The sequence below is a fragment of the Mesoplodon mirus genome (genome assembly GCF_964341445.2).
Source record: "Mesoplodon mirus genome assembly, chromosome: 3".
Taxonomy (NCBI): Eukaryota; Metazoa; Chordata; class Mammalia; order Artiodactyla; family Ziphiidae; genus Mesoplodon; species Mesoplodon mirus.
Genome location: NC_138978.1, coordinates 150,752,520 through 150,775,308, shown reverse-complemented (window position 1 = coordinate 150,775,308; position 22,789 = coordinate 150,752,520). Strand labels below are relative to the sequence as shown.

At 52.1% G+C, this 22,789-nt stretch overlaps 1 protein-coding gene across 1 annotated transcript; it reads right to left on the bottom strand.

Annotated features, from left to right (window-relative positions):
- Positions 1-1,970: 1,970 nt before the first annotated feature.
- On the bottom strand, positions 1,971-21,376 carry SLC26A9 (solute carrier family 26 member 9). Its single transcript, XM_082614599.1, has 20 exons — positions 21,199-21,376; positions 18,353-18,492; positions 18,136-18,246; positions 17,313-17,488; positions 15,596-15,760; positions 14,942-15,094; positions 14,523-14,605; positions 13,629-13,776; positions 13,237-13,350; positions 12,963-13,040; positions 12,304-12,399; positions 10,452-10,558; positions 9,298-9,367; positions 9,084-9,176; positions 8,832-8,945; positions 7,689-7,958; positions 6,546-6,600; positions 5,218-5,363; positions 3,732-3,803; positions 1,971-2,486 (listed from the first exon to the last, which is right to left on the bottom strand). Exons 1-20 carry the CDS (start codon positions 21,321-21,323, stop codon positions 2,439-2,441), a joined length of 2,364 nt encoding a protein of 787 aa, XP_082470725.1. The 5' UTR covers positions 21,324-21,376; the 3' UTR covers positions 1,971-2,438.
- Positions 21,377-22,789: the final 1,413 nt, after the last annotated feature.

Here is a 22,789-nt window from a genome sequence, read left to right as displayed (position 1 = left end):
TCATGCCCCAATCTCTGCTCTTCACCTGGATCGTGGACGTTTATTCATTCTCAGGAGTGGAAAACCGGAACCTGGAGAGCAGCTGGGAGATTCAAGAAGTCTTAGCTTTCTGTTTCTTTTCCCCAGGACAGGGCAAAGCAAGCCACCTCTTCCTGGAGGTGACTTATTTTGCCTCTCTGTAAAACCACCCGAACACATGCATTTGTTCACGTTTCAAAACCACTTTATTAGCAAAATGAACAAAAGGAGAATGGCGTTTAAATTAAATAAATTACACAGATATCTCAAGAGTCCCGGTCTTCTCCAGGAACCACATCATTGCTGGTCAGTATAACTAAGAACATTCAGAAGTATTGAAATTCTGGATTATTTGACTATCTTGTTCTCCTTTCCTGCCTCAGTCATGTCCAGTGAGTGGTCTGTGTGAATTTATGTTCTTTCCAAAGTATTCTAACAGTGAAGTTCTCTTCAAGGCCTCCTTCCACCCCAGGGGTTTCCGATCTTACATCCATTGTGGTCTCTGTGAGTACTTACACCCCTGGACATAGTTCAGGATCCCTCCTTGAGTCCCCAACTCCAGGCCACTGTGAGTCAGCAATCACCTTTTGGTCTGGGGCTGGCCTGGGGGTTAACAGTCACTTTATCAAGTCCTCAAGAGTTCTAGACACTTGGTTCACAAGGCACCTCTAACTTGGGAAGTCCTGAGGCTCTGTGATTTTCCCACACCTCTTGGGCCTGAGCTGGACTTTGCAGGAGGTGGAGCAGGGGAGGGTGAGTTTTCATTGGCTACGGTTCTCGTCCTCTCGAAATCTGGCACTTCGGGTGCTGGGCACGGTAAATCCCAGATAACATTGTCTTCTGCCTTCCAAGTTTTGAGTTCCATTGGCAGCCAGATGGCATAATGAATTCACAAAGAAGCAATGCTTGTAGGCCAAGAATCTGTTGGCTCTTCACCAGCACCCCCTCCTTTAACTGTGAGAAGACTTGCTAGCTGACCAGCTCACTCAGTGCACAGGCACACAGTGCAGGTCAGGCTGAAGTTAGGAATTCGGACATTTTTCCAGGCTGGGCCAGCCCATCCTGTTGGGCAGGGATCATTCATTGAAAGAACTTGGGAGAATCAGTGGGGAGAGGCCAAAATGTTTTTGGTGCACGTCCATGGAAAATTTCCCAAACACTTGCACATGGAACCTATTTATTTTCAAGTCAACAGTGGGGTTTCTCTACCTTCTTATATATAGAGAGAACTTAACCCCTCTTCTCATCTCTCCTAGAAGGAGATGGCCTCAGGTCCTGAGTTTGTTAAGGAATCCCTGTGGAGGAAGACCCAGTCTGGATCAGCCCTTCTCCATGCTTGGTACCCAGTTGGGATATGCCCTTGGTGGGGTGTCCTCCCTTGCCTGGATGAACGATTCAGGCCCCAAGCTGATAAGGGAGAGTTAAAATCATTGGCTCTTTGCCAAACGAAGAGGACAAGGCAGATTTCCCAAGTTGGGGAGGCATTTCTAAGGTCAGGGAGACTGTCGGGGCCCAGGTCCCACCAGTTTGCCCTGGATTGGTACTAGCGCCCCCTGCCCCTCCACATCTCCGGTACAAAGAGGGAAAGCTTTTGTGCAGAATAACTAGTATCTGTTGCTGGCTTGCCAGAGGATTCTGCCAGCTACCCCCCTGTCCCTTTTGGGTTCCTACCTGGTCTCAAGTAAAAGGAAGCAGCCCTTGAGGGCAGGGGGAGTGATAATGTTTCAGGAGGCTGATGTGGCTACCTTGGTGGGCTGCCCCTGGGGAGGTAGCTCTGGTAGCCACTCCCCAGGCTAGAGTCTGACGTGCTAAATAGTAGTGGAGGTCTCAGCAGCCTTGAGATGAGGAGGAAGGGGACATAGTCACCAAGACAGAGATACCTGGGTTGTGGGAACACATGGTCCCAGGGGCACAGAGCTGCCAGAGACAGACTGGGCAGCTGGAGACGGCAAGCCACAGAGTCCTAAGCAAGTTTGTCTCTGTGTCCTGTGACAGTTTGACACCATCTGACACCAAGCCATGCTGGCGCCAGGACACTTTCGAAGCTTGCACTCTACGTCAGCACACGGCTTCCTCTCTGTTCCTGGCTCAGTCTTAAAGTCCAGCAGTCGGGGGTCCTGTCAGTTGCCACAGGCAGGGTGTGGGTGGGAGCGGTGGAGTGAGCAGGAGGCTTGCTTGTTGCTGGCTGGGGCCCTGAGGGACAGCAGAAGGATGAAGAGGTGTCTCTCCCTGCCATTGAGATTGGCTTGCTCTCGAGATGCCGGGAGGGGAATGAGAGAGGAGGAGGAGGACGGAGAGGTACTGGAGTCCTGGTGGATGTGTTCTCCTCTACCCGCCACTCTCCATGATCCCAGGCTCATCCTTCATGGGAGTCCCAGGTGCCAGGTGCTCTGCAGGCAGCACGGGAACCGGCTGGGCCCTCACAGGGCGGTCAGGTTCTCTGTGTGAAACATGCTGCCAAACATCTCCTGCAGGGCCACAGGGAGGAAGTGGGAGGGGGAGAGACAGCATGAGACCTGTTGGGTTCAGAGGGGTGGCAATCGCCAGGTGACCCTATGAACCCCTGGCCAGAAAGAGGCATTTTGAGGAAGTGTGTGTGAGTGTGTGCATGTGTGTATGTGAACCGGGGAGAGGCAGGGTCAGCCTAAGAGGTGACCTGGTACAGAGGTGACAAGAGAAGATGCTTGAAGTCTCATTTTGAATCACCTCTGGTGTGCTGTGTGACTCTCACAGGTCCTGCCCTCCTTTTTCTTTCCACTTTCTTCATTAGGTAAAATGAGGGTTGAGATCAGACAAGTTCTGAAGTCCTTTCTTGCTCTGATAAGCTATCTTGGTCCTACCCAGGCTTTTGGAATGTGCTGGAGATTCCATGGAGACCCAGAAATCCATCCGCTAAATCTTTGTGGCCCCGGCTCTCTTTCCTAATGCCTCCCGCATGCCCTCAGCACTCCCAGAGACATGTTTAGAGGACCATGGAACTCATACCCAAAAAGAATGGGAAGAAGCACAAAGTGAGACGTTACTTCTAATAGACCCAGAGCCAAATTTCTCTAAACCTAGTGATCTGGTTTCTTTTAATTCAGGGCATTGGGGTGGGGCTACTTTTCATGTCAGGATCATAGGGCTCTATGTGAAGTAAGACTTCACACCTGCATAGCTCTTAGCTCTTAAAGCCCATCCACGTGCAGTAATATTTGTATCCCTCATGTATCCCTAGAATTCATCTGATCCTACCAGAATGTAAGTTTTCTAAGGGCAGGGGTCTTTGTTTTGTTCACTGCTGTGTGCCCACCCTGGGCTAGTGTCAGGCAAGTAGTAGGCACTCCATAAATACCAGTTGAATTAACAAGAGAACAAAAGCATCCCCTGCTAATCTTGTTAGGTAGATGGGACAAGGTATTCCCCATATTTCCCTTATTTTACAATGATAAACACTGGGGCCTGTGGCCTTGCCGAAGATCAAGTAGCCTGTACGATGGAGAGTTAACAATAGATATTAGTTATCCAGGACTTGGTCCAGTGACTCTCCCTTCCCCCATGATGCATTTCAGGGAGTGAGAAGAATTAAGATCTGCTATTAAAAGAAAGATGAGAAAGAAACATTGTTGCCTTCAAGGTGACTGCTCTGGCTTGGAGATGCGAGAGGCCAGCCAACACTTTGGGTTTGAGAAGGTCTCCTTCCTTTTCCTCCTGACCCCCAGCCTTCAGCTTACCTGCTCTAAGTCCCAGCAGCTGGGACTGTCCTCCTCCGAATCACACAAAGAGAGCTCGGGGTCCACTGGAGCCTGGATGGGGGAAACAAGTGCAAAGTGAGCTGCAGTGACTGAATGACGGTCTGGCACAAATGGCAGGCTCCGGGGTGGGGGGTGGGGCACCATGTGTTCTGATGCATAACTTGCCCTCTTGACCTTTCCCTCACCTCCCTCATTTGCCTCTCAAAATACAGCACAGCTGCGGTTTTCCTCCTCACAGCAGACAGGTGTACATCAGGGTGGGCTTCCTTGGTGGGCATTTCAGAGGCAGGGAAGGTTTACCTAGCTTACAAGGATGACTGGCTAGCTGCCTGACCTGCGAATCCATTTCCCTTCTCTGGGAATCTGATTCCTCATCTGTAAAAGTAGGATAATCAGACTCATTTAGCTGGCTCTCTACCTCACCATGCTGTTGAAAAGGGTGTGTGTGTGTATAATTTATAGATATGAATATATTCTGTAATCGTTAAATATACAATACATATAATATACATTTTAAAGAATATGTAAACTGTAAATAGTGGACATTATTTGTGCAATAACGGATGATGAGGATTCTTCTGGAATCTCCCTCTCTTTGCTCTGGTGGCAAGGTGCATGAGGCTAGAAAGGCCGCTGCTCTCACAGTTTCCCTCTGTGTGGTAGGCAGGCGCCAGGCCTCGTGTTTCCCTGGGCAGGCTTTCAGCGCTTAGAACAGATGGCTTCACCTTCATCAGTCTCTTAAAGCAAAGAGCTCTAGGGCCAGAAAAGCCTTTCTTATGACCCACAGAGGGCAGAAGAGGTTTGTTTCATGGACTGGCGCACAGAGTCTTGGGAGGCCAAGGGCAGAAGCTGAGCTGGCAGGGGAGCCTGGGAGGTGGCGTCGGCTGGGGATGCCTGGGCAGGGACCCCAATGGGATGGGCTTTTTCTGCCTCCCAGCTTTCTGGAGTGTTATTTGTAGACAGTGTTATTTGTAGCTCATTTGCATACCACTTACTGAGCTAGTAAATTAAATGTCAAGAAGCTGAGACAAAACTCTGATCCACACTCTTCATCCATCACCAGCCTGAAATCTCCAAGCTCTGCTAAATTAAAACAGGCAGGCTTACTCCCCTCCCTTTCCCAAAGCCTCTTGTAGAAAGAGTGAAGGAATAGCAGGGGTGAGCAATGCCAGAATACCAGGCATAACCTGCTATGCTTTGGGTGTTTGTGTGATCTGGAAATTGACATTAATAAGGATTTTGTAATATACAAAGCTCTTTCAAGTGACCTAAAAGATACAATTATCAATTAATCTTAAAACCAAAACAAAAGAAAAATCCCGTGGTAGATAATGTTACCTTAGAGTACCCATTCCACAGATAAGAAAACTGAGATTCAGAAAAGTTAATTGACAGAATTGGTGTTGGAACCCAAACCGTCCTGCTACTTCAGTGACCTAGGATTCCTCAGGTGCAGGGACCTTACCCCTTGGAGGTTGCGTCCTGGGGCCACTTCCCTGGCCTTTGCCTGGGCAAACAGGACTGCATCGTGTATGCTGGGAAAGACGTGGTTGCGCTCTAGACACCCATCTTCGAAGACGCCACCATGGTTAATGTCATTGTACACCTGGGCTGGAAGGAGGGAAAGATCACCTTCAAAAGGTTAACACCGCCGTGGACAGGAGCTGGGGTTGGGGGAAAATGGTGAGAGGGCCTGAGGGAGATGGAGAGAGAGGCCTGAGGGTTGTGCTCTTGCTATGTCCTAGGGCCTTCTCATTGGCTTTGCAGTATCATTTTTGGACAGCAGAGGGCAACATGAGCTTGAGGATGCTGAGCCTTCACCCCAGGGCAGAAGGAAGCAGTTTGATTCAGGGAGTTGGTACTTCGCGGTGATTCGAGTGGGAAAGGCTAAAACGTTTGCCCATTCTGTCCCTTGAAGGTCCGTCCTTCCTACTGTTTACCCAGACCTTTCCTACAATGTCCAGTGTGTGGAAGAGCCCTTATTCCTACCCAATCCTGGACATGATTTCCTGAGGAGTGTCTAGTGAGGGTCGGCGGGAGCCTCTGATTCTAACTCTGGAGCACACACAGAGCAGGTCACTGCCAGTGAAGACTCTCTTCCTGAACGGAGCCTGCACAGAGCCTGGGCTGTGCTCAGGCCAGCGCTGAAGCTGACTAGGCCTGCTGGAAGTTGCTGACCCTCCGCGGGAAACGGGGTGTGCAAGTATGTGCCCCTTCCCTTTCTCCTGTGTGTCTGTGCGCTCTTGCTGTGTGTCCGTGTCCTTGCACCCTGCACACATGCCGATGAGGTGAAAGTCCACTGCGATGTGGACATGGTTTGGGGCTGTGTATGTGGACCCTGGAGACTGCGTGCATATAAAACTGTGTATCTGTGTCTTCCCTGGATAGTTATGGTATATCTATGCTTTGTGCTTATTCATAGACTTTTGGACTTGGAGAAAATTCCCAAATTTATCTAGTCAGCCTCATTTTATGTAGGTGGCAATCGATCCCTAGACAGATGAAGTGACTTGGCCAAAGATACATGGCAAATTAGTGGTGGGCAAATTAGAATCCTACTTGTCATTTCTTAACTCCATGATCCTCCCACTCTCTGAGACCCCTAGGATGTCATCTAACCCAGCTGCAGTCTCTTCTAACTTGTGCCCAAAACGCTTATGAACAGCCAGTAGTTTAGGGGAATATTTGGCTGTTCTCATTTCTACCCCACTCACTATTCAGCTTCCCACCCACCTATTCCCACCTCAGCCCCTTGCCAGCCTTCCAGTCGCCTAAACGTCCTCCGTCTCTTACCATGAATGTTCACCAAGAAGACCTTCACACCGATCCTCCCATAGGTGGAGCTCAGCTAGAGGAGTCAGGAGGGTGTTGGGTAGGGAGACAAAAGGAAAGGAATGTTCTGAGTGGGCCTGAAAACTGATTCACAAAAGGCACATCAGAGGGGAAGCCAAACAAATAAGCAGCCCCGAGAGCCCTGGCAGCCAAAGATAAAAACAGCAGCAAAGCACACCACTTCTCCCTGGAGTGCTGGCTGACTGCTCCTCTGGAAAGCGGGGTGGACATGGGGCTTTGCCAATGAGGCAGCCACTTAAAGTCCCCATGACCCCTTCTTATGGGGCCAGATCTTTTCTTTCAGTAGCTTAGAGTCCTGGACTCCACCTCTTTCCTGACTTTGTGGCTTCAGGCAGAAACCGCAGGGGAGGACCGAGGCCCAGAGAGGCTACTGCTTTGCCCAGCTTCATGCCAGGTCCAGGCTAGGGAAGCAGGTTGAGCCCAGGGCTGGGAATGGAGCCTTCTGTGCACCTGGCTGATGATGCCATCAGCCTATGTGCTCTCTGTACCCCTCGGTTTCTCTGGGCTTCTTCTCTCTGGGCCAGCCTCTGAGGTTTACTGACTCCTTGTCATCAGAAGTGGCTGCTGAAAATTTATCAGATGGATACATTTATTCAAGGTATCCTGTGAGCTGTGTGTTTGGTCTAAGGATGTGGGGCACTGATATTATGTCTTCTTTCCTCTGTTGGCCAGAACCGGCTGACGCTAGAGTGTCTGGGTGAGTGTGGGAAGGAACGGCAGACCACGAACCAGGGCCAAGCTGAACTCTACTCAGAGGACCCTGGGGTGGGTTCCTGGCAGCCTGAGAGGGAACTTGGGGTGGACTCTGTTACAGAGGGGTGCTAGGACAGGGTGGACCAGCGGGGCCTGGCTTTTGTATCCCTCCCCAGGCAGGCATTGCCTTGTGCTATCTGGGCCTGCTCTGTAGAGAGCATTCTGTGCTGGTAGCATCTGGGGAAAAGGGATCTTAGGAGCTGTTAGGTTCCTTGGTGAGTTATCTCGCTCAGTTGGTTCAAATGAGGGCTCCAAGGAAAGGGAGTGTAGGAGGGCAGGGGTGACGGTTAGGGGTGGGGTGTGGGCTGGCACTCCACCCGAGGGCCTCACCTTGGCCAGGGCTTTGATGCCCATCAAGTCCACAAAGCTGACCCCACTCATGTCGAAGATGAGGGTGTGGAAGGTGACAAAGGGTGGGACGCTGGCCAGGATGTCACTGGGCTCAGCAGAGGCCGGGGGCTCACAGCTGGCAGCTGTGGAGCTGTCAGGGCTGAAGGTGATGTAGGACACGCTGGTACCATTAGCAGGCGTCTGGTTGTTGTTGGGGTCAGTTGGGGAGCCGTTCTCAAAGTCCTGCTGAAGCTCCTGCAGGGAGACAGTCTAGAGGGCGGGAGTAGGAGGGCAGAGTCAGGGATCATCACACTCAGTCGGACTTTGCTGTGGCTGAAGCTGGGGCAAGGAGTGTGCAGGTGGAGGTAACTGAACCTGGCGGTGGTGAATATAAGCCCCCAAAAGCCCATAGGACCGGCGTCTCCCAAAGCCCCTTCCTTAGGCGGGGCCTGCACGTTTGGTCTCCCACAACCCTTCCAAGAGAGGCACTGAAGCCTCAGCCCACTCTGCTCTGAGAGAAAGGCCCTTTGGAAACAATTGAGCTCCTTTTTTTTTTTTTTTTTTTTTTTTTTTTTTTGCGGTACACAGGCCTCTCACTGTTGTGGCCTCTCCCGTTGCGGAGCACAGGCTCTGGACGCGCAGGCTCAGCAGCCATGGCTCACGGGCCCAGCCGCTCCACGACATGTGGGATCCTCCCGGACTGGGGCACGAACCCACGTCCCCTGCATCGGCAGGCGGACTCCCAACCACTGCGCCACCAGGGAAGCCCTGAGCTCCTTTTTTGCATTTATCCATGTCTGCCTTCTCCTCAGAACTCCCACACCTACATCCACCTTGCTAGATCTAGGTTGGCTGGGTACCCCAGGAAATTCCCTGCTGCTCCCCATATGGGGTTGCTCATAAGTCCATGGGCATATCCTATCTTAGCCAGAAAATGAGGACGGGCTGTGGGAGTTCAGTGGTTACCCTAAGAGCTGACAGCTCCTCATCTAAGGAGAAGATATCCACCAGGCAATACCCACCAGGCAGTGGCCACAGAGACTTGATGTCTTTGACTTCAAGGGTACTGGGAGGTGGGGTACCAGATAACAAGATCAGAGAGGGCAGGGGAGAGGGCATGGGCTGTTTCTAGCCTCAGTTCACCTTGTTTTTCATAAATAGGGACTTCCTCTGTTGCTTGGACACCGTTCTCCCCTTCTCCTGCTTCTTGAGGTATTTTTGCTTGGCCAGCAATACTTTCTGGGGGTCCACACCTGTCTGTAGGGAGAGAGCAGAGAGCAGTCTTAACCTCCACCCTCTTTGGAAGTGGCCTGCTGTCAGCTCCCAGCTCCTTTGCTTGCATCTTCCAGGCACACTCTGTCCAGCCCCTCTGGTCACCAGAGGACTGAGCCTTACCTTGGCAGTGACCTTTTGCCGGAAGATTTCCGAGTTGGCAAAGTAGAGAGGGGAGCAGTAAGTGATGATCTTTATCCCTTGGATTTCCTGGACCTGTGACAGGAAGACTCAGCTCAGTTAGCAGCAATATCTTTATTGGCTTTTTTTTTTTTAACCCTTTTATTTGGGGTGGGGGTAGGGCAAAAGAGGGAGGTCACAAGCTTGGATTACCCACCCTATTATAGGTCTTGGGATTCACATAAATGTCAGTGTCCATGACTTGGGCCAAAGTATAGCCATTTCGACTGGATGAAGAAGGAAAAGAAAAACATAAGAGAATGCTATTAGCGGATGGGCCTGGAGGGACACTGGGGCTGGGGGCTGGGCAGAGGCAGGCCAGGAGAGGGTCCCTTCCTCACCCTGGGGTTTTTGTGTTTGTCTTTCTGCACTGGAGACATATGCCTGATAGCCTGTGTCTGGGCTATAATTAGAGGGTTGACAGATAGCTCCTTGACATAGCTCCCAGGCTGGGGCTCAGGGGGGAGAAAGGGTGGGGAGTAAACAAGGTGACATGCTTAAGTGGCCCTAAAGTCACCACTTCCTGGTTCTGAGTTCTCAAGAAGAGAAGACCGGGTTTCCCGGATATTCAGCATCCTTCCTGCGCTGACCTGGACCCCCCGGTCTGTTTCGCTTAATTTTTTTTTTAATAAGTAAATAAATAAATAAATTAATTAATTTATGGCTGCATGGGGTCTTTGTTGCTGCGGGCAGGCTTTCTTTTTATTGGCGGCCAGCGGGGGCTACTCTTCATTGCGGTGCTCAGGCCTCTCATTAAGGTGGCTTCTCTTGTTGTGGAGCATGGGCTCTAGGTCCGCGGGCTTCAGTAGTTGTGGCTCGAGAGCTCTAGAGCGCAGCTGTGGGATCTTCCCATACCAGGGCTCGAACCCGTGTCCCCTGCATTGGCAGGTGGATTCTTAACCACTGCGCCACCAGAGAAGCCCACTTAGTGTTTTTATAGCAAGAACGTAGCTGTTCTCTGACTTGCTGCTCCCTTGGGGTGGGGTTCCATTTGGTCTGGGGTCTAGTAGCGCCCTTGAAAGGACACTGAGTCTCACCCACTTGCTTGACTCCTACTTCCTCTGGTCCCCCAGCCCTCCAAGACTGTGATGGCTTCCCCTGGGTTTTCAGGATAGGGGAAGTCAGGCAGCCCAGCCTGTGCCGAAAGTCCTGGCTGGGCCAGGCTCTCCTTGGGCCTGGCAGCCCCTCTCCAGTGCCAGGCCCAGAAGGTGACAGTATGCAGTGGGCTGGGCCAGGCCTCACATGGGAGCCCTTGGCAGACCGGCCCAGGGGCCCCACCGCTGTGCCTTGGGAGGAGGGGCTGTTACTTACAATTGGGTCTGGAAGATCACAACCAGGATGGAGAAAGCGACACCCACTGCCACACCATACGGCAGACTCAGGAAGAAGGCAGAGAGGAAGCTCACCACCCAGACGCACTGTGAAGAGAGAGACGTCAAAGCAGCCCTGGGGAGAAAACTGCCCCTTTGGGGATGTCTTCCTGGATCAGCCAAGTTCATTCTCTGCTAGCACAACCTCAGACCCACCCTTCCCTTTTCATGGCATTTTTGCACTGTCTTATGTAACTGAGCTTCGGTTACACTTGCCCATTTCCCTTAGATTGAGTGTGGCTCCCTGATCTTGTCTGGTTGTTAAAAGACAACCCCAGCATACACAGGGAGTCAGGATGGCTCAGTGAGAAGAGTATGAGTCTTGGGTCAGATACGCCTGCTTTCCAAATTTCATTCTCCTACTTACTAGCTGTGTGATCCTTAGTTGCCTAATTCACACAGGGGGAATAATAATACCAGCTTCACGAAAGGATTAAAGAGTTAAGGAAGATAAGGTCCTGGCCTAGTGATGGACGCCCAGTGAGTGCTCAGTAAACCTGAGTTCCATTCCTCCATCTGATAGTAAGCTGTGTGCCGGACACGTGCTCAGCTACATTTCCTGATCTGATCGCCTGGGGCCTGGTTGTGTGCGTTGGGGGACAGGATTGGATGCAGTTTTGACAGTTGCCTCCTGTGGTGTTTTAGAGTTCCCCATGTTCCTCTGAAGGAAATAAATCTGCCCATACTCTTGTAGAGAATTGTCAAGATCAGATGGGAACCCAAAGCACTATGTAAATATCACGAACTATTGTCATAGTGGGGGGGGTTGTTGGGATGCGATAAAAGCAGATCTCTCGGGGTGGGAACTGGGACATCATTTTTCTCCCTATCCTCATCCCTCACTCCCTGGGGGACCCCAGATAGACCACTCTCTTCTCTGGCTTTAAGGATTTCCTTCTCATACTGTTCAAGTGTACCTTCTTCCCTAGAGACAGTCCAGTCCAGAGGTTTGGAGTCTAAGATTTGGGGTTCCAGTCCTGACTCTACCACTTACTACTTCTGTGGCCTTCGATGTGTTACTAAACCTCTCTGAGGCTTGGTTTCTTCATCTTGAAAGGAGGTTAGTAAATCCTTTCTCACAGCTTATGGTGGGGCTTAAGTGGGAATGAGGCAGTGTCATCAATATATGGTAACCTAATTTCAACTGCCCGGTGGAAGATGCGTTGGGAATGTGACTAATCAAAACAATAATTCATGTTTGCTGATTGTTTTATGGTTACATGGTGCTTTCCCATTATGATCTCATTTAATCCTCAGAGCCAGTGTGTGACGCAGCCATGACCATCACCCTCATTACAGATGAAGAAACAGAACTCCAGAGAAGTCTGGTAACCTGCTCAAGATCCCGGTCCACTGGCTTTATGTTCTAGGTTTTTTTGTTTTTTAAAATGATTTCATTTAGCTTTCTTTGGAACTATAAATCATAAAAATAATAATAGCTAAATTTTATTGAACACAAGATACAATTCGACAATGTGCTCCTTACTTGTATTATCTCATTTCATAAGCATCCTGAGGTGGGGGGTAGAGAGTATAAGATACCCATTTCACAGATGAGAAAGCCAAGACTCAGAGAGGTTAAGGGACTCGTCATTGGTCATAAAGCCAGTGAACAGCTGAGTTAGGATTTGAACATTAGATGTCTCACTCCAAAACCTGAGCTCTTAGCACTCGGTTATGCTAATCAGCGAGCAGCCGACCAGAGGGATCACTGACAGAAGAAATGACAGGGCTCTGGGGTTGGAGGAGGTGGCAAGGGCACAATGGGTACCCAGAAGCCGCCCAATACCTACACAGTCCAGCTTGTTCTTCCTCCACAGGTAGTAGGGGTCGGCGAGTTGCTTGAGGGAGTTCTTAAGGTTGACAGCAATCAGGGCTCCTAGAACAGCCTGGGGAAGCAGAACATTGTTCCTTGTCACCTGGGGTGTCCCCTTTTTCCTGCCCTTCCTGCAAACACCTGACCCTGAAAAACTGGTAGGACAGAGTTGCAGTTCTAGAATATGTCTGCTGGCAGAGACCCCAAATCTTTGCATTCAATCTTAGGGTTGGAGTGCAGGTGCTAGAGTCATAGGGCCCCTGGCCCCATCTTTGCCCGTCCTCTTTTCCCTCATCCCCACACGGCCCGTGCCTATAGCCCTCCTAGCCAGGCGCCCACACTGACTTGTAAACACTGACTTGGGTGTGGGCTCTGAGGTCAGAAGTCTGGAGTTTGTGACCAGCTCTGCACTTGTGAGCCTTGTCACCACAGGCAGATCACCTAGACCCTCTCAGCCTCAGTTTCCCTCACCTGTACAATGGGGAGAGTAAAACTTGCATTACTACTTCACAGGTTGTGACTAGGACAAAGTGTGACAATGATGGCACTTTGTAATCTGTGAAGTGCCACACAGCTCTTAGGGCCTGCTCTTACTGGAGTCTCTCGCTGGCCTCTGCTCTCGTGCTGGGCTCTTACCTTGGGGAGAGGGTAGAGATAGGACCCCAGGACCAGCATCGTGACCATCACCACCAGGGAGACGCACAGGCTTGAAATCTATTCAGAGAAAGAGTTTGGAAACAGGGCATAGGTGTGAAATTCTCGCTCTTGTTTTGTTTCCAGTAGATGCCTTTGGTGGACTGGAGGCTAAGGAGGGGAGAGGAAGGTTGGAGAAGCAGGTGGCCTGGCTTCTCCGGGGCAATTGTTCTGCTACTCCCCCATCCCTCCCACACTCCCCTGGTCCAGTGCTCACCTGGGATTTTCCTCCAGCTCCATCCACAGCCAAAGTGACAGACAGAGCACAGCAAATGACATGGATTTTAAAGAAGGAGCCGAAGAAGTTGCTGCAGCCCAGGGCGATCATCTCCTGTGGGCACAGGATTGGAAGCTGGGGCTGGGGTGCAGGGTACAGACCAAACACGGTTGTCCTTGCAAGCTGGATCTTGAACTTGAGAGTGACCCTACTGCTATAAAGCCACATACTCCCCATCAAGTAGAAGTCAGCCTCTTGGTGTTAGAGTCCCCCCCCTCCCCACTAGCAGGCAGCCTTCCTCACCTAAGCCCAGAGCCCCAAAACATCTCTTGCCAGGCCTCTGTGGGCCCTGGCCCATCCCGCTCAGCCCTGCTGGGGGTGGCTGGACCTACCTGGTTAGAATCCACATCATAGCCGTGCTTGCTGGCCAGGGTCCGGCCCACAGCCAAGTTGATGACATAGCCCACGATGGCCAGGGAGAAGGCTGTGCCAATCATGTCCTTCCACTGTGAAACCACAGGCAACACGGGAGTGGGGAACCTGCCAAGGAGCCAGAAAGGAGGCAGGGCCCAAGGGTGTGAGGAGAGGGAGGGCACCGCGATCTTCATCAACCCACAGGGCCCGGCTGGGCCCCACTCTGTGCCAGGGCCTTTACTGAATTATCCCTTCCAGTTTGAATCCTCAGTACTACGCTGCAGGGCCGCTACCGTCACTCCCCTTGACAAAGCAAAAATCCGAGGCTTAGAGAACATAACTTGCCTGAGGTCACAGAGCTAGTAAGCCTTCCTTGTTCACATCCAGATTCTGGACTCTTTACGCGCACTCGTCCGCATATCCGCAGCCCCCAGTGCTGTGGGCCTTTTCTCCATTGCCTGCTCCAACCCTGCAGCATAAGCACCACCCCCCACCCCCAAGGCCCAGTGTGGTGCCTGGCACAGAGTAGACGCTCAGTGAATTTTGTTAGTCCTAACGGCTTCCTTTCCACGTGGATAAAAGAGCCAATGTATTAGAGCAAGGCAAAGAACCAGAGAAGGGCTGATCAGAGCGGCTTTGCTTTAACAGCATCCATCAGTTGGGACTTTCGCGGGGAGTGTTTCATGACTCACCGTCAGGAAACAGCCAGCATTGTGTGGCTCTTCTCCATAATAAGTAATAGCAATAATTCATAGCTGGGCAGTGTCACAGAGTTTATAATGTACTTTCATAGAGTTCATTTCATCTCTGACTCTGAACCTGGGGGCGGTGCAGTGCGGGTGGGGTCAGGCTTCCCAGCCACCTGGACTCACCCTCGTTGGATCTCTCCCACGATCTGCATGTGATACTTTTTGGGCATCTTGCAGCCCCCAGAGATAGCTGTTGCCACCACTACCTGCAAACCCCAAAGTGGAGAATTGGGATTGGCTCTAAGTTGGGGCCAGGGCAGGGGTCCCTCTCAAGCCTTCCCTTTTCTTTGGGGACCCCAGATCCCACTCCCCTGCCTCCTTGAGCGGGGGGCAACCTGAGGATCAGGGGGAGTGGGAGCCATATACAGGGGGAAGGAGTGGACTCACCCCTGACTTCTGTCCTACTGGCTCACAGTGGGCGAGTGGGCGGGGGGCCGGATGGGTAGAGGGGCTCCCCTGGCTCTGACTGGAGCTGGATTCCTTTTTTTCCACAGCCTCTCTTGCCTGGGCCCCAGCCCTCCACCCCTGGGCAAGGTCCTTACCACGATCATTTCTGTAGGGATGGGGAAGCGGATCTTGTGCATGAAGCGGGTGTTGAGCTCCTTCACCAGCACCAGGAACACGCTGCTGATGAGGGCGAAGACGAGCGAGGCGATGTTGGTGTGGGGGAGGTTTTTGCAAATGTCAATGAAGGTCTGTGGGAGAGAGCATCGTGCTCATGGGCTCCCACCCCTTCCTCCCATACCACTCCCACCCAGCATCTGAGCCAGTGAAGGGATGTCATCAGCTCTCAGCAAAGCAGAATCCAGATCCTGCTCAGGATTCCACTTTCCACCACGCTCTCCCAAAGGGCATGTCTGGAGCTCATACTGGGATGGGAATGCAGATTCCCTTCCTCTTTCTCTAGAAAGAGTTCAAGCTAAAGGAGGAGGGATGGAGATTAGATATAAGGAAGGACTTCCCAGGCAGGGAGGGGTTGAGGCACTGGAATGGGGAACTGATGGAGAGTGTACCTCTGCTTTTCTGCAGGGTTTAACCACAGAGAACCTCAGCAAGCCCTCAAGGTCACGTGTTTGACACTCCCTCCCAAAGCGGAAACTTCTTGGAATCCTCTCTGAACTTCTTAAGACAGTGAACTTGGCTCATGTGTCTGCTCAAGCCCCTCTCTATTCACAGGGGTGTGTTCCTAGACTCACAAAGACGATGGACCCTGGGCCTGTGTAGGAGGGGATGGTCAGTCCGAAGATGTACTTGAGCACGGAGATCAGGATCTGCAGGCCAGCAGCTGTCATGAAGCCCCGGATGAAGGACTCAGAGAGGTAGATGGCCACAAAACCGAACTGCACGAAGCCCAGGCCCATCTGAGAGGAGAGAGGTGGTGGGGGGGAGACCAAGATGGGTCAGCAGCTCCCATAGCTGCCTGGCTCAAACCCAGGGCTGGAGTTCCGTGCAGCCCTGGGATAGCAGCAGCTCTAGGGAAATGAGTCCATCATGACCTTGTCTCGCCCGCTCCTGCCAGCAGACCTTTAGTCTCTCAGGGCACAGGCCTCTGACACTTCACCTCTTTGGCTCCAGTTTCCTCGTCTGTGAAATGAACCTGGTACTCGCCAGTGTTCCTCTCTCAGTAATTGACACCCCTGCCCACCCAGCTGGCCAACCAAAAACTCGGGAGCCATCATCCCTCACCCCCCATCTCCAATCTGTCACCAAGCCCTGTTCATTTTGTTCCTGGCAAAATGTTCCGCAAGTCTACCCCCTCATCTCCTTGGCTGCCACCCTGGTCTAGGCCCTTATCACCCTTGCCTGGACCTCTGCATAGTCTCCCAACAGGTCCCCTGCCTTGATTCTCATCTACCTCCCGTCCGTCATCTTCTCCATAGTCTGAGTGGTCCAAACTGACTGCCAATCAGACCCAAAGCCACTGCTTAGGGGACGGACTTCAGACTTCATTGTCTGGCTCCTGCCTACCTTTCTAGCCTCTTCTCTGGTCCGTTCCCCAAAGGCCCCCTCCCTCTGGCCATACCAAACTCCTTGTCTTGCCATTCCCTGGTCCGTTCACACTCTCTTAGGCTTCAGTGCCTTGGAGGTGCTGTTTCCCCTGCCTGGACTGTCCCTTCCATGCCTTGTTCATTTGGTTACTGGTCAACTTCTACTCATCCTTTTAGACTGAGCTCAGATGTCACCTCCTCTCTTTGAGGAGAGGCCTTCCCTGACTTTCTCTTTGGGGTTCCTGAAGCTATTTGTACATAACTCCATTATGTTGCTGACCTCACTGCCTATATACATTTATCTGTTGATATGGCTACTTCCTCTGCTGGGCTGTGAGCTCCCTGAGAACTGGGCCTCTTTCTTACTTATCTTTTATCCCCAGAGCCTAGCCCAGTTCCTGGCACAGTGAAACAGCCAAAAAACATTAACTGAATGAATCAATGAATGAAACCTCTAAGGTTGCTTCCTGCTCTTACATTCTGTGCTGCTGCGTTTGCCTTCATAAAACCTAGCAGAGTCCTTTGCACGTGGTGGAAATTTATGTCATGCAGGTGATGCTGTGGCTTGGAGCAGAAGAAGCTCCAAGGAGGGGGATAAGTGATGTTAGAGAAGCTGGAAGACTGTGCTGGCAGAGAGCTGGGCATTGGAAAGGGTAGTGGAGAGAGGCCAGAAGTCCTTTAGACAGTCATTAGCTCAGGACAGTTTTATTAGGTGTAGATGCTGGTCTTACGCACCTGCTGGAGACAGGTGAGGAGAGATGCTCTGAATTTTCAAGGTCATTTGTAGCCTCGAAGTGGGGAAGAGGGAGGACGTAGAGCCCTAAGTCAGCTTTAATGTCAAAACTGGGACTCTGAGGCAGGGGCAGGGTGGGCTGGTGCCTTCCTGAGGTGGGGCCCCGGCAGAGATGGAGGCCGCCCCCCTCACCTGGATGACGGCAGTCAGGCAGGCTAGCGTTGCCGACACGTGCAGCCTCTCGGCCTCCATGGCCACTGTGTCCACATGGCTCTCATTGGTGGCATTGTTGAAGACCCGGAATTTCGACTCTGGGGCCAGCTGCAGACAGATGTTACCCACCAGGATGCTGATAACGGCAAATGTACCTGTGGTGCCCCACCCAGCCAGCAAAAGTCAGAGGTTTGGACCACACCCGTGGAAACCAGAAAGGGGCCCAGGAGTGCTTCCCGACCCCCATGGGGGTGGAGCCCCAGGCCTCCAAGTCTCCTCTCCAGCATAACGGTAACCATACACATCTAACCATGATCTACAACTCTTCAATGTGCTTTCACCCCAACTGTTAATATTATGACACATGAGGAGATGGGCTTGGAAATATAAGCAGAGCCTGCGCCAGAAACAGGCCTTGTGATCAGGCCCTTTTTCTCCATCTCACTTAGCACCGGAGAACTCCATATGTCCCTGAAGTGGTCTGCTGGGGCCAGTCCGGGAGTTAGATGGTAATTTCCCACATCTGTTCAGCACTTTATGGCATATCTTGTTCCACCAAGACTTCCCCACATTCCAGGGAGGGAGACCCAACAGGTCATGCTAACTGTGCTCACGGGAGCTAAGTGGCTTCTCCAAGGTCACAGAAGACCTGGGACTGACACGCACAGTGATAGTCCCTCCAGGACCAAGCAGCACCAGCTAGAGGAGAATGCAGATGGGAAATCACCCTAACCCCCTTTGCCACCCACCACCCATCCTCGTGGTCCAGGTCGGCTGCCTGCTGAGAGGAGAGAGGCCTTACCTGGCACCATCTGGTGGATACCCCCCAGGAAGAAGTAGGTCAGGAGGGGGAAGAAGGAGGAGTAGAGGCCGTTGACTGCAGGAAGGTTGGCCAGAAGAGCAAATGCCATGCCTGCAGAAGACCGAGACAGTGAACGCCCAGGGGCATGGTTGGGTTATGGAGGTCACAGAGGGTGGGGTGGGGAGAGAAATAGGCTTGGCTGAGGGGATCCCCTCACCTTGTGGGACCTGGATGGATCCACCGCTGATGCCGCCAAGAAGGTCAGGGATGATGTAATCTTTGATCTTGTACTTGGGGAGCCAAGAGAGCACGGGGAGCAGCCTGAACACTGCGGTTTTGATTTTGGCCGAGGAACATCTGGAGGGGAAGAGGGCAGTTTTCCGGTCAAGCACTGCACAGCTTGGACACTCTGAGTCAGGAATAGATTATAATATCCTGTTCTTGGTCATTCATCCATTCGTTCACTCATTCATGCAAAATTCAGTGAGCACCCACACCATGTGTCAGGACTTTCTCTTGAGAGCCATCACCATGCCCTGGGCACTAGCTGGAAGGCTTCTGATTGCTGACTGCTCACCTGGGAAGTCTATAAGACTTGGCTTAAAGGCATGGATTTTGCGGTGGCTGAGCCTGCCGAGGTGTCAAGTCCAGCCTCCACCTCAGATGGCCTTTCTCTGGTCTGACTGAACACAGGCCCGGGCACCCTCTTCTGGGCTCCTGCAGCATTGTGTGTACCTTGTGTTGTAATTTCTTGCTTTTCATCTATCTCTCCCACTACACAGTAAACCCAACATGGAGAGAAGTCTGGCTCTCTTGTTCAGCTTTGTATACTTCGTGCATTACACTGGGGTGCTTAGTAAATATCTGTTGAAGAAATGAATGAATGAATAAGTGAAAGAATGGGCCTGAATTGAAACTCAGTCTGAGTGGGGGCTGCTGCCATATTTCTTGGAACTTCTCCCCAAAGGAAGGCTCCACTGTCCCTGCAGGGTGCACCTCTGCTGACCTACCATCCTTTATGTGTGATGACTTGAGTGCTGGAGTTCTTTCCCCTGTTAATTCATCAGAAGAGGGAAGAATGGGGAAACTGTTGGTTAACGCAGGGTGGGGAGAGTTGATCCCTGCCCTGTTTGCTGAACACCTTGAGGTCCTTTCATTAGAAACTCAGGAGTGGTAAAAACAAGGGCCTTCAATCTCAAGGGTGACAGCTGGTGGATTGATGACTAGAAGTGGGTGGGAGGCATTTGCTTTTCTTCTCCCAGCTAAGGGAACTCAAATACTCAGGGCCCATCGGGTGACTCACTGGCCTTCACTGATTAGGCCTTCTTTCCTGCCCAGCACCAATTCCTGCTCTTTGCTGTTGCTAAACAATAGTTTCCCTGACACTGGGTCCCCTGGATGTCACCCAAAACTGAAATCAACACAGGCAATGCTTTGTACACTGTAAAGTCTGGGTAGATTTTCTGTCCCAACCAGCGCTTCATGGAACAGCATCACCATCACCATCTGACTCCCCGGCCTCCTCTGCGATGGGTAGTGCCTCTCCCATCCCTGGGATGGTGGATGGGGAGCTGGACTGGTAGTAGATAGCTTAAAGTATCTCTAAAGGCTTGTCCTAAGAGAAAATCAGACCTGCAGGAACTCTCTCATGTTTGTTTGTGGCAGGGAAAACTGGACTCGTGAATGGAGAGCTGGCTGGGGAAGAAAAACAACCTGCTAGAGGGCTTGTACATGCCCAGCCTTACTTGCAAGCCTGCCATATATTGAGCAAAGCAATCTGAAGCCTGAGAGAAGAACTGGGAACAGAGGCCAAACACCCATACAGAGGTTCCAGAAGCCAGGCGGGAAGTGGACAGAGAGAGATTAGTTTTCTAGACATTCATTCATTCAACAAATATTTACTGGAGCACCTTCTGTGTGCCAGGCACTGTTCAAGGCTCTCCTGCCAGCCACATGGGAATTGTTAGCTCCCTGCATCGCCTTATGGTATCCATCATCCCAATCTTTTAGGACAACAGCAGATACCCTCATCCCTCCAATACAGTAACAACCCAAACTTAAACTCTTTGGGCACAAAGACTGGCAGAGCCCACCTGCCTGAGGGACACAGCTGTGACTATGGTGCCTGGATGCTGGCACCCAAGGTCTTGACTGTAACCGGGCAGAGATGGAGCCTCCCAGGAGAGGTAGGGTTGGACTGGGGCTTTTAGTGAAGACTCAACTGGGTGATTCCCCCAGTCTGAACCAGTTCCACCTGCATCTCTACTTCAGCCATTGCCAGTGACCTCAATTCAGGTAACTGAATCAGCTGTTTCCCCAGGGGAGTGAGGAAGAGCAAACCAGACCCCGGTGAAGCCTGAGGGAGGTCTGCCAGACGTCTGGGAAGGGGGAAGATAAAGCTCGTAGCCTCAGGCTCCTGGAGTGTGGGTATAGATCCCCTTGTGGAGCCCCCTCCTCATAGGCATGGTTTCACTACCCGCCAGCACAGTTCCAGGGATCTGAGAGAGGAAAGAGCCCAGGGGCTGGTGAGATCACATCCTGGTAGGTACCCTTTAGGAGAGCCCAGGAATTTAGGGGCTGTCTTTGGGCATTGTCTGGACCAGGAGAAGGAAGGAGCATCCAGGAGGGAAAGAGGACAAAGTGCACAGGGGTGGGGGAGGCTTCAGATTTTTCTTGATAAGGATAGGACAGGAGAGGGGACAGGAGCAGTGAAGGCTCTGCAGCTCCCCACCCGCATAGGGTAGCATGCCCTTCTCCAGCTCCCTTAAGATCCCAGGAGAGACTTGAGTGGACTGAGAATATGGTGAGACCTCATGCAGAGTGTCGGGGATGGTTTACAACCCTTCTGAGCCTGTGGATGGTCCTTGCTTCCACTCCCCATCCTCCTTGGGGGTCTCAGGAGAGATGAGGTGTAGGATCTCAAATTCAGGGTTCAGAATCTCACCTCCTCGAGGCTTCCCCATGTCCTGTCTTAGGGACACTGGTACTGGAGTCACGCCCTGGTACAGGAAGATTTTGGTGGAGAGTAGAAGAGAGAGGAGTCTGGGCTCTGGGCCACATTACCTGAAGGCATTGCGAAGTTTTTCTCCCAGTGGGTACGTCCGATCCTTCTTCTCAAACTCATCATCGAAGAGGGTGAGGGAGTAGGTAGCTCTGTCTACCACGTAGCGGGGCCTGGGCTGGCTCATGTCTGGGGCATTTACAAGCTTTGGGAGAAGCAGAGTAGGGAAGAACGAGGGGCATCCCTTCCCAGCGCGGACCTGGGCATTCTCTCTCTAATCCTAGCTTTTATTCTGTCTTCCCCGCCCCCAGCCAGCAAGGTGCCTCCCTTCCCTCTTTCAAGTCTTTCCACCAGGCTCACTTCTTTTGGTGGCCTTCCTTCCCAGACACGGATGATGCATACACTCACCCTGGCTGTTTTGCTTGGCGCCCAGCAAGTGGCTGGCACTCCACACCTGTTACGTCACCGTCACCCCCGCTGAACACCAGGCAAAAAGGAGGTGGGAGGGCAAGGGCAGGAGTCACAGCTGGGATTCAGCAGGTTGATCCTCTCCCCCTCCCCCTTACCACCCTCCCCACATCGTCCCCTGGTGTCCTCACAAGCCCCTCTGCCTCCCTAGACCTCAGTTTCCCTGGCAGAAAGTCTCATACCACTCAGCCGGTCAGCTTGGAAGAAAGAGAGAAAACAGCCTGCCTGGGGGCGGGAGATGACTGAGGTGACCTCAAGAAGACCCTTCTTAAAGGAACCGCCTAGGACTTCACCAACAGATTTCCCCAGGGGGACAATGGTGTGTTTGGGGAAATCAAGATGGTCTGAGGCAGCTAGCTCTCCCACGGCTTCCTGTGTCTAACCTTTCCTCCACCCTTGTGTACTGGAGCCTCTCCTCCTAGCTTTTTGCGCAATCCTGCTGACGTTCCAGGAGCTGAGCAGGGCAGGACTAAGTGCCAGGGCCCCTGAGGCCCAGAGGAGCTCCCTGCAGGTATCTTTCCCTCCTCCATCCTCAAACTGCTGGTCCGCTCTCCTGTCCCCTGCCCCCCAGAGCTGGGAGAAGCCCACCTGGAGGACATCAGAGGAAGAAGGAGGGTGAGAAAAGAGATGGGACAGGCTTAGAGGGAGATTACGTCTGCGAGGTGGGGAGTGTAGGATGGCCGTGGCCAGTCTGGCAAAAGATTCAAGATGGAGTTAAGAGTGAGAAACCACACGGGGGTCTCAGGATGCTCCCCCACTGGCTTCCTAGGGGAGAACCTGGGTGAATGAGAGGTTATCAGAGGGGAGCAGGCTGGTTGATGCCTTTTGTAAAAGAGAATACCGGGGAAGAGGTGGAAAATGCATTAACTGAGGGCCCAGAAATCTGGGTTCTAGTGCTGGCTTTACTGGTGAGGTGGAAGGGGCAACACTGCCTTTCTGAACCTCAGATTCCTCATCAGTAAAACTGGGGTACCATATCCACCTCACAAGGTTTTTTGAGGATCAAATGAATAAATGGACAAGAAAGGCTTGTGTAAAATGTAAAGAGTGATGCAAACGTGAGTTGCTCTTGTGGATAAGACTGTGCCCGGGTGGATGAAGGTCAGGCTGGTGCATTCCACTCGGGGGGTCGCAGGACCCTGAGGCCCACCAGGACCTGTAAGCTTGGGCTGGGTGTGTGGCAAA